The sequence below is a fragment of the Sapajus apella genome, unplaced genomic scaffold (genome assembly GCF_009761245.1).
Source record: "Sapajus apella isolate SASKATOON/1434 unplaced genomic scaffold, GSC_monkey_1.0 scaffold166, whole genome shotgun sequence".
In the NCBI taxonomy this organism is placed as follows: Eukaryota; Metazoa; Chordata; class Mammalia; order Primates; family Cebidae; genus Sapajus; species Sapajus apella.
Window position 1 is genome coordinate 242,926 of NW_022437106.1, and position 10,360 is coordinate 253,285.

The 10,360-nt window shown below is 54.2% G+C and overlaps 1 protein-coding gene across 3 annotated transcripts in view; it reads left to right on the plus strand.

Moving 5' to 3' along the window:
• SYNGR1 (synaptogyrin 1) overlaps positions 1 to 9,590 on the plus strand; it is a 29,575-nt gene extending 19,985 nt beyond the window's left edge. The window contains exon 4 of one of the 3 annotated variants that reach the window (XM_032267113.1): positions 1,004 to 1,746. In XM_032267113.1, the coding sequence (XP_032123004.1) occupies positions 1,004 to 1,096 (93 nt within the window). In that variant the 3' untranslated portion in view covers positions 1,097 to 1,746. Of the gene's footprint in view, positions 1 to 1,003; positions 1,747 to 5,740 lie in introns of those variants that run through there. The other 2 variants (XM_032267110.1, XM_032267112.1) reach the window with 2 other exon arrangements.
• The last annotated feature ends 770 nt before the right edge of the window (positions 9,591 to 10,360 follow it).

The window sequence follows — 10,360 nt, forward strand, 5'->3', positions numbered from 1 at the left end:
CCTAGCCTCTGTCTTCCCATCTGTAAAATGAGGGTATAGGATCTGAGGGAGACAGCTGTCAACATCAGATTCGAGTGGGCCAGGCAGGGCCAGAGAGCCATGAGCGAGCCAGTTGGCACATGCGTGCCTGTCCTCCGTGCAGAGATTCAAGGAGATTGGCTGCCAAGCAGGAGTAGGGACCAAGAGAAGGCAGAAGTCTGAATTTTTACATGAAATCAGATCTTGATGTGTTGGAAGTTTATTCAAGTTTAAGCAATATGTTGTATGTGTCAGACAAAGCATGTCTCTGAGCCCAGCTGGCCAGAGACCCCTCCTTTGCAGGACCTGGGCTGGCAGGTCCTGCAGTGCAACAGCTCGGCTGGGCCCTCTTTCCCGCTGGTCTGGGTCATCTGTGTTTCTTCTCTCCTAATCACCCTTCTGCAGAGACCTAGGGTCACATCAGCTCCATAGTCCCATCCCAAGAGCTCTCCCTATGACCCACAGCTGCCTCCCCTCCGGGCCAGCCAGCAGTTCTGGGTCCAGCCTCCTGCACTGAGACCCTTGAGGCTACATACAGGCCACCAGCCCTCCCTGTTTCCCCCATCTTCCTGGGCCTGCCCTGGAATGACTTCTTTCCATTTTCGAGGGCCCCTGAATATTCATTTTTGGGGGTACACCCATCTCCCCAACAATATTGGAAGAGAGCGTTCGGAGGGGAAGACCCATGGTTCAGGCCCTAGTGGGCCAGCCGTGGCTGCTGCAGCCCTCAGTGTCCTCGACTGGGAAGGAAGAACCAGGTGACCCCAGGGATCTCAGTCCAGAGATGGTGCCCCAGGACTGGGGACCACCCAGCCTGGAGGGAGGATTTCAGGGGTGGGGCTCACAGAGGAGTAGTGGGTGATTTCTACCCGTGAGTGTGAAGTACCTGACCAACAGGTGCCTGCCCGGCTCTCTGAAGCCAGCCTCCCTCCTGGTACCTCTCCAGCTCTTCCCCACCAGCCTCACCCCAGCTCTCTCCTGGCAGAGCCTGACCGCAGCCCTGGCCGTGCGGAGATTCAAGGACCTAAGCTTCCAGGAGGAGTACAGCACACTGTTCCCCACCTCGGCACAGCCATAGATAGAGGCCGGCAGCCCTGTATCACCCCTGGCAGGGAGGTTGCAGGAACAGCCTAGTGCCAGCAGTGTCCAGGATGCCAGAGCATGCAGGGCAGTGGAAGGCTGGCTGGAGGAACCGATTCAGGTTCTCCACTGACTCATTCATTCCTTCACTGCCTCCTTCATTTATTCTCCATGCGTTCATTCATTCAGTAAACATTTATTGAGCAGCTGTTTTGTGCCTAGAGATGAATTAGGTGGGATCCTTGGCTCCAGGAGCCCACAGGCCAGGAAGAAAAAGACAAACACATCAAAATCTCTTCCAAATGGACAGCCATGGGCAGTTAACGGGTTGGAGGTGGCCCCATGCACAGGCTGCCCGGAGGCATTCATGACCCCCATTGCTGAGCTGTGGATGCGGAGCAATAGCCTCTTCCTTCACAGCGGTGTGAAAAGTGACTGTCCCCCTGGTGAGCAGCCTGGCCTAGGATATCAGAAGACTCCTGGTCTGGCTCTGTTCTCATGTGCTGTGTGACCCTGACAAACCCCTGCACCTCTCTGAGCCTCAGTCCACTTACCTGGACTGGGAGTGATAATGGACAAACCTCTCAAGGCCATGTGCCAGTGAAACTGAGCACAAGCATGCTCAATAAATGTAAGCTCTTCTGTTCATTCATTATTCATTCATTCATTCATTCACCCTTCTCTTCTCCAGAGAGTCAGGGGCACCTCCAGAATCTCTTCTTTGAGAGTGATTCTCATGTGATGAATCTTTTTACCTCCAAAGGATTTTGGTCTCTGATTCTGCACAGGTTTCCTCCTTGGGGCCCCCAGCTGCCGGGGCAGGAACTCACCCATTCCTCCACTCTCTGCAGGAGTTAAGGAGGCTGGTGGAGCACAGACAGTTCCCCAAAGCAATGCCTCAGCCCAGCCAGGACCTGAGCACACTGATTGTGAGCTTCCCGACACTGGGGGCATCTCAGTGCAGACACAGGCTGCCTGCTGCCTGCTGGAGATGCTGCAGAAAGGGCATCTGCTCTGAGACAGTGGGGCCAGGGGACCTCCAGGTCCCTGGACTCTCAGCACAACTCCCATCCTCCCTCTGCAGCCCAGGCCAGCTTCTCCTCTGCTCCTGTCTGTGGCCCCTTAAACTGGTTACCCAAATGAAGCCTTGACTTAGTGACCACAGAGATAGTACGAGTGTCTGCAGCCCCAATATATGTTGGAGATCCAACATACATTGACTAGCCAAGGCTCTGCCAAGTCAGATGATCCTAGAAGGGTCAGTAGGGGTCATCTGCCCCTAGCCCTCTATCTCTGTACAGGAAACCAGCCTGGATAGTAGAGCCAGGGAGCTCGGGGAGAACTGAGTCTACAGACATTGCTGTCAAGGTTCATTCAGTCAGTCCCTGTGGGCTGGCCAGGGCTCAAGGGTATCCCCAGGAAGGAAGCTCTTCACCTCTCTGCTTCTACAGGCTCCAGTGTCTGAGCCTCCAGCAGCCAGGACCCCATACCAACATAGTGGGAAACCCCAGAGGACCACACCTTATCCCTTAGCCAAACTTCTTTAGACCTGATCTGCCTTTTTTCCCAAGGCGCTGGCACTTTGCTATAAACCCCCACCTCCCAGAAAGGGCTGCCCCTCAGAGCTTTGGTCAGTGAGTACAATCAAAAGATAATGCCCTAGCCAGGCATGGTGGCTCACACCTGTAATCCCAGCACTTTGGGAGACCAAGGTGGGCAGATCACCTGAGGTCAGGAATTCGAGACCAGCCTGGCCAACTCGGTGAAACCCCGTCTCTACTAAAAACACAAAAATTAGCTGGGCATGGTGGCAGGCGCTTGTAATCCCAGCTACTCAGGAGGTTGAGGCAGGAAAATCATTTGAACCCAGGAGGCAGAGGTTGCAGCAAGCCAAGATTGTGCCACCGCACCCCAATCTGGGCAACAGAGTGAGAGTCCATCTCAAAAGAAAAAAAAAAAAAAAAGGGAATGTCCAGTCACTGGGCTTCTGGAACTTTGTGGAATAAAACACCAGTCATATTCACTCCCTACCCCTTCACTAAGTGGCCCTTTTAGATTGCTGGTTGAGTAAGTGCCTTGTCAGGGGCGAAAGGGAAGCAGTTGAGGGCACCCTGACCTGGGAAGAGGTAGGACCCCATGTTTAGGGATGGGTTTTAGCAGTACCTCTGCCATGGACGCTTCCTTTACTAGGCTCAGTCTTCCCAGCCCTAAACAGAGGTCTGGAGAGTATCAGCATGTTCCCATCACAGATAGGTTCCCTGGGCCAGGAAGGTTTCTGGAGAAGGCTTTTGCAATAAACCTCTAAGCTGTTTTTCTAATGACAAGTTTGATTCACTTAAACTTGGACTTAGCTCAGTGTGGTCAGTGTCATTATTCTTAATAACAACATAATTGCTTTTATTGAAAAATAACTTCCTAACCATGCCTGTGTGCTGTGGACAAGTCTTTCTCCATCTGAGATCTGTGAAAAAAAAAAAGGGGCGCTGGGCTTCAGGCTTCAGGGGTGACTTGTGCCTATAATCCCAGCACTTTGGGAGGCCAAGGCGGGTGGATCACAAGGTCAGGAGTTCAAGATCAGCCTGGCCAAGATGGTGAAACCCCGTCCCTACTAAAAATACAAATATTAGCCAGGCGTGGTGGCGGGGCCTGTAATCCCAGCTACAACTCAGGCAGTAAGGGCAGAGAATTGCTTGAACCCTAGAGGCAGAAGTTGCAGTGAGCCAAGATCACGCCATAGCACTCCAGCCTGGGCAACAGAGGGAAACTCCATCTCAAAAAAAAAAAAGCAAAACAAAACCGGGGAGGCTTCAGTGGTCAGGCAAGGTTGGCCAATGTTGCTTGCCACAGTTCCCCCTTGGAGATCCAACACACATTGAATAGTCAATGCTCCGCCAAGTCGGATGATCCTAAAACTTGTTTCACTCTGTTTAACTCAGTTTCTCACTTAGAATTAGGTTCAGCAGCAGGTAACAGAAATCCCAAATAACAGTGATTTCAGCCAGGTGCAGTGGCTCATGCCTGTAATCCCAGCACTTTGGGAGGCCAAGACGGGCAGATCACCTGAGTTCGGGAGTTCAAGACCAGCCTGACCAACATGGAGAAACCCCCGTCTCTACTAAAAATACAAAATTAGCCAGGCACGGTGGTGCATGCCTGTAATCCCAGCTACTAGGGAGGCTGAGGCAGGAGAATCACTTGAATCCAGGAGGCGGAGGTTGTGGTGAGCCAAGATCGAACCATTGCACTCCAGCCTGGGCAACAAGAGCAAAACTCTGTCTTAAAACGAAAAAAAAAAAAAAAACAGTGATTTCAGCAAAATCCAAGGCTGTGGAGGTGGTCCAGGGCTGTCATGGTGGCCCCTGAGGTCTTCAGTGACACAAGCATCTTTCTTTTTTTTTTAGAGACAGGCTCATTCTGTTGCCCAGGCTGGTTCATAGTTCACTGCAGCCTTCAACTCTTAGGCTCAGACAGTCCTCCCACCACAGCCTCCTGAGTAGCTGGGACTGCAGGGAAGTACCACTATGCTGGGCTAATTTTTTTGTGTGAGGTTTTTTTTTTTTGAGATGGAATCTCACTTTGTTGCCCAGGCTGGAGTGCAGTGATGCGATCTCAGCTCACTGCAACCTCCTTCTCCTGGGTTCAAACGATTCTCCTGCCTCACCTCCCCAGTAGCTGGGATTACAGGCAAGCACCACCATGCCCGGCTAATTTTTTTATTTTTAGTAGAGATGGGGTTTCACCATGTTGACCAGGCTGATCTCGAACTCCTGACCTCAAGTGATCTGCCCGACTTGGCTTCCCAAACTGCTGGGATTACAGGTGTGAGCCACCACACCCAGCCTCTCCTGCTTTCGAGAACAAGGTCAGATTGTTCTTGTGCCTGCTGTTTTTCAAGTGCCTTTGACTCAACATGGTCAATATGCCAGAGCTACATATTTTAGCCCAGGCTGGTCTTGATCTCCTAGCCTCAAGAGATCCTCCCACCTTGGCCTTTCAGAGTTGTGGGATTACAGGCATGAGCCACCATGCCTGTAATGATGGTTACACCATTATGCACTCAGGCATCTTTCATTCCTACAGTTTGGCTCCTGGTCTTTGTGGTCCCTTTTGGCAACTAGAGCTCCAGCCATCACATCTGCATTCCAGGCATCAGGTCAGAGGGTGGGACAAAGAACACGAGGGTACTCCATTGGCCGAAACGTAGTTACATGGCCTTGCCTAGCTACCAGAGAGACAAAAGAATGGCTCTTAGGAGATCCCAACAGTCCTTTGTCCTGTTGAGACACTTTTTTTAAGGAGGCTGTTGTTGGCCTTTGGGCCATTTTGACACAACATAATGACGATCTAGAGCTTTTAGTAGCCCAGATTGACCCCTGGGATTGGAAGACAGGGGCAGGTGGCTTCAGAGATTCTTTCTGGCTGGACGATCTGGTTCTGGGCATCTCCAGGCGTGACTGTGAGAGCAACCTTCCTTCTCCACAGCCAAGCTTAGTCTCAGTCTCGAGTTCAGTACTTTGAGGATCTTTAACCCTCTCCTGCCTGTGTCCTGTGAACTAACCACCACTAACCCAGTGCTCTTGTCTGTCTCTCCCCTAACCACCCCCTCCCGCCTGTCCTTGTCCCTGCCGGCCCTCGTACCCAGGCGGGCCAGGCCGTGCTGGCCTTCCAGCGGTACCAGATTGGCGCCGACTCGGCCCTCTTCTCCCAGGACTACATGGACCCCAGCCAGGACTCCAGCATGCCTTACGCGCCCTATGTGGAGCCCAACACCGGGCCGGATCCCGCCGGTATGGGCGGCACCTACCAGCAGCCGGCCAACGCCTTCGACACCGAGCCCCAGGGCTACCAGTCGCAGGGCTACTGAGCCACAGTGACCGCCTGCCCCTGCCCCTCCCCCATCTGTCCCCTCCCTCCACACCCGGCCCCCGTTCCCTCCCAGGCTGCCCTGCCCAGCACCTCATCAGCCTCTGCCTTGTCCCACTGAGGTCCAGGGTAGCTCAGGGCAGGGGTGGGGCTGTCCAGTGCTGGGGGGTGTCTACATGTATATGCAAGTATGTCCCAGGGCATGTGACCCACAGAGCCCTAGTGGGTGGGGGCCAGGGGTGTTTGCATTCATACATTGTGTCATCAGCATTCCTTGAGCGCCTACTGTGCATCCAGCCTGTGCTGGGCATGGGTGGTGAAATTGGCAGAGATGGCCTCTGGAAAGGGGAGAGATGAGCTGTGGAGGAAGTCCTGGTGGTCCTAGAGGCCAGAACGGTGGGAAAGACAGACCCAGATAATGCTGGGAAGTTTGGCTACACCGTGGCTCGGTCATAGGGCGAATGTGAACAACCACAGGACACTGGGGGCTGTCACCCCTCTCCGGCAGTCCTGCTAAGAGTGTCAGGACGGTCTCGATTTTATGGTTGAGGAAACAGGTCTGGAGAGGTCAAGATCCCTTGCCCAGAGTCACTCAGGCAGCTAGTGATAGAGGTGGGGCGAAGCCCAGGCCACCCAACTGCAGACCACATGCTTGTCCCTGGCCACCCACCTGCCCCCATCCCCACGCTTGGGGCTTCCCAGCTCAGTGTTACTGTCATTCTGGGAGGCCTTGGGGCCCTCAGCCCCTTGAGACACCCTGATTCTGCTGCAAGCCAAGGGCCTGTTCTACCCAAGCTGTTCTTCCCCCTCCCCAGGGACACCCCCACTTCCAGGTCCCTCCACCCACATCCCCCTGGCCCTTGGCCTCCTCTGAGAGGGCTCGCCCTGGTGCTGCTCTGTGCTCTGAGTGTCTCACTGGCACTCATTCCAGGGAGCTCCATCAACCCCCTTCATGGTGTCAAAGGACTGATCACTGTCCTTTCCTCTAGAAGGGCTCACGAAGCCCTTGCCTAGGACTGGTGGATGAGGAGGCCCAGATGAGGGTGTGACTGGCCCAAGGTCACGGTGAGTGAGTGGCAAAGCTGGGCCTGATGCCCTGGTTTCTTGGCCTCAGCTGCCCAGCAGGTGCCTCGATTCCCTGCCCTTGTGACCTCCCAGGAAACAGAACTGATCTGGGACACTGTGTCACCTCTCCTCTCATCTGGGGTCAGCCAGGGTTCAGGGGCTAGAGCAGCCAAGGGCATGAGAGGTGTTTCCTTGGCCTTCCGGAAGACCCTCTGCAGAGCCAGCCTCCCTGTGGGAGGCAGAGCAGCAAGGACAGGGGTCTCGGAATCAGCAAGTCAGCTCCTGGGCTGCAGCCGTGGAGAGGCACTGCCTCCAGGACGACACAGGCAAGAGCCCCTGAGGCATGGGATGCCCAGGGAAGACCATGGGCTATAGGGGAGAGGGTGGCAGGTGACCTCAAGGCACGAAGACGGCCGTGGGGCCTGAGGAGGTCATAATCTCTTCTGAGTGGGGACAGGTAGATTCTTGCACAAGGTGGGCTCTTCACTGAGCTGAAAGGGACCGGGAGAGAGGTGTGGGAGAGCGCTGGGGGCCCATCCTCCCGTCCACCCAGTATCCACTGGCCTGTCCCCTGGGGAGCAGAGCAGAGCAGGCGGTGGACAAGCCCAGTGCTGGTGTTTCTACCACCATCCCCCCATCCCTGCTCCAAGAATCCTAAGAGGTAGGCGATCCCTCACCTGCTCACTCATTCAGCAGTTATCCGGCACCTGTCCTGGGGATACCAAGGGTGTGAGTGGTTCTGCTTCCATAACCCTAAGATCGGGCTGGAAGTCCTAATCAGAGAAGTAACATCATTGTCCCCATTTAACAGAGGGGAAACAGGCTCTGCGAACATAAGCAAGTTGGCAGTGGAACACAGACCTAAACCCGGGTCTGTCCAAGACCTCCCAAGGGACAGCAGTGATGGAGAGGACCCCAGGCCACTGAGTGATAGCTACTTGTTGCTGACTTCATTTTCCAATCCAGGGAAGGGGCCCTGTCCACAGTGGCCCAAATGGGACCAGCATGGGGGCAGGTTATCTGCTGGCCTGAGGAGTGAAACCTGGTACCAGGCCAAAGGCGAAGGTGTGAGTGGGTGCAGAAGCGTTTATGGCAAAGTGAAGTTCTGTGCCCCCTACAAGAGGCCGTGAGATGTTCTGACCCTCACTCACTCTCCACCAAAAGCCTCCCCTGCTGGTGGGTACTTGGAGATCTCAGGGTGCTGCCCATCTGTTTCTCCCTGGGTGCCAGCCAGCTGCTGGCAATCTCAATCCTTGGCCGGAGGGCAGGGCACCAGGTAAGCTTGACTCCATCCTGGCTGTTTGTTACAGACTCTGCCTGCCACCCTAGGCAGGGAAAGTTGTCAAGACTCCTGCCAGGAATGGGGGGTGCTGAGTCATCTCATGAAGAATCCCTCACTCTTCCCGGGTACAGCCCAGAAGCACTCCCAGGCATGATCTATCCCCATCAGGGTGGGCTCTGGCAGAAACCTGCCCAGGAAGGAGATGAGAGAGGATGAGAGAAGGAGGGTGGGATTTGGATGGGACCCAGGGCTCCTGACTCTGCCCTGGAAGGTTCATGGGGAAGCTCTTGCCTTCTGTTGGCAGAGGATAGCCACTGGGGGACCCCAGGCCCAACTCTATCTTGTATCCCTTTTTCCTCTGAGCTGCCCTCCCCTGCTTCTCCCTTGCTCCCAAAGCTCTCCTTGGAGAAGGGCCTTCCTGCAGCCGGACCCTGCAGAATGGCTTCCTCCTCCCCATCAAGCACAAGAGAAGGCCCGGGAAAAAAGCTTTGACATAAACATAGAGCTGCAAGGACCCTTAGAGTTGGCAGAGTCTGGGGCAGGGAGACAGTGGCTTGTCCAAGGTCAAGCGCAGAGTGAGAGGTTCAGGAGCCAGGTCTTCTGCCTTCTGAGTTGGCTCATCCTGGGTGGTTACAGACTGTCCTGCCTGCACGGCTCCTGATCCACCTGCGGGTGTCTCAGTGGAGAGGCTAATTCCCAGGGTACGGACATTAGTTCCCCACTCCATCCTTCCCTGGTGATTCTTGATCTTCAAAGCCTCGGGGGTCCCAGGTTTCTCCATGTCACCAAGAGCCCCTGCCTGTTAGCCCTGGGGGACCCCTAACCTTGGCCCAAGACCCCTTTGATTCTCTAAGGAGCACAAAAGGGGGAACGCCCCTCCCAGGAGTTTATGGGAGGATGGACTGGGCCGGCTGCCTCCCAGCGATGCCCTTGGCCTGACACTCCCCACACCCTGGTGCGCACAGCCCTTGTCGGTGCCCCGGACCCCTCCCGCAGCGTTACTGCCTGTGTATAGTATAAATATATATATTTTCTATATATAAGATGTATAATATAAGGCTCCACAAATATATCCGTGTGTGTGTGCGTGTGTGTGCGGTGAAGGGCGGTCCCCATCCTGGGCCCCCACTCTAGGCTCCCCCCACCACCTGGTTAAGTCTCGAGTGAATCCAGTGGCCCCGTGGCACCCTCCTTTATGACATCCATCCATCCGTGGTGAACCAAGTGAAGGTGGTGACTTCTGGTGACATAGTAATAAAGTGAAGACTCAGAACCCACCAGCAACTGCCAGTGTGTCACGGTGTTTCTTTGTTCTTCATTCTGCGTTTGGCTTGGATGGTCCATTCCGTTTGTCTCCCCAGACAGGCCATTGTTAATTTTTCATTACACAATGAACCTATCAACATATTATCTTTTTAAAAAGTAAAATCGGCCGGGCACAGTGGCTCACATCTGTAATCCCAACACTTTGGGAGGCCGAGGTGAGTGGATCACCTGAGGTTAGGAGTTCAAGACCAGCCTGACTGACATGATGAAACCCTGTTTCTACTACAAATACAAAAAAAAATTACTCGGGAGTGGGTGCATGCCTGTAATCCCAGCTACTTGGGAGGCTGAGGCAGGAGAATCGCTTGAACCTGGAGGCAGAGGTTGCAGTGAGCCGAGTTCGTGCCATTGCACTCTAGCCTGGGTGGCAAGGGGCAAATTTCTTTTAAAAAAAAAAAAGGAAAATCATTACAGTTGAAGCCAGAGTCCCTCACCTTACATGTGCACATGTCCACATATACACCCCATCACCATTTCCTATCCTGCTCCCTTCCCCAGCCCGCAGGAGAAACAAGATTAAGTGCTTAGCCTCATTCCTTCCAGACCATTTCCATGCTTTTACATGCACATGTTTTTACAAGACAGTTTTTAAATTTACTGGCCCTCCACTGAGCGCCATGGCTCACGCCTAGAATCCCAGCACTTTGAGAGGCCAAAGTGGGAGGATTGCTTGAGCCTAGGAGTTTGAGACCAGCCTGGTCAACATAGTGAGACCCAGTGTCTAAA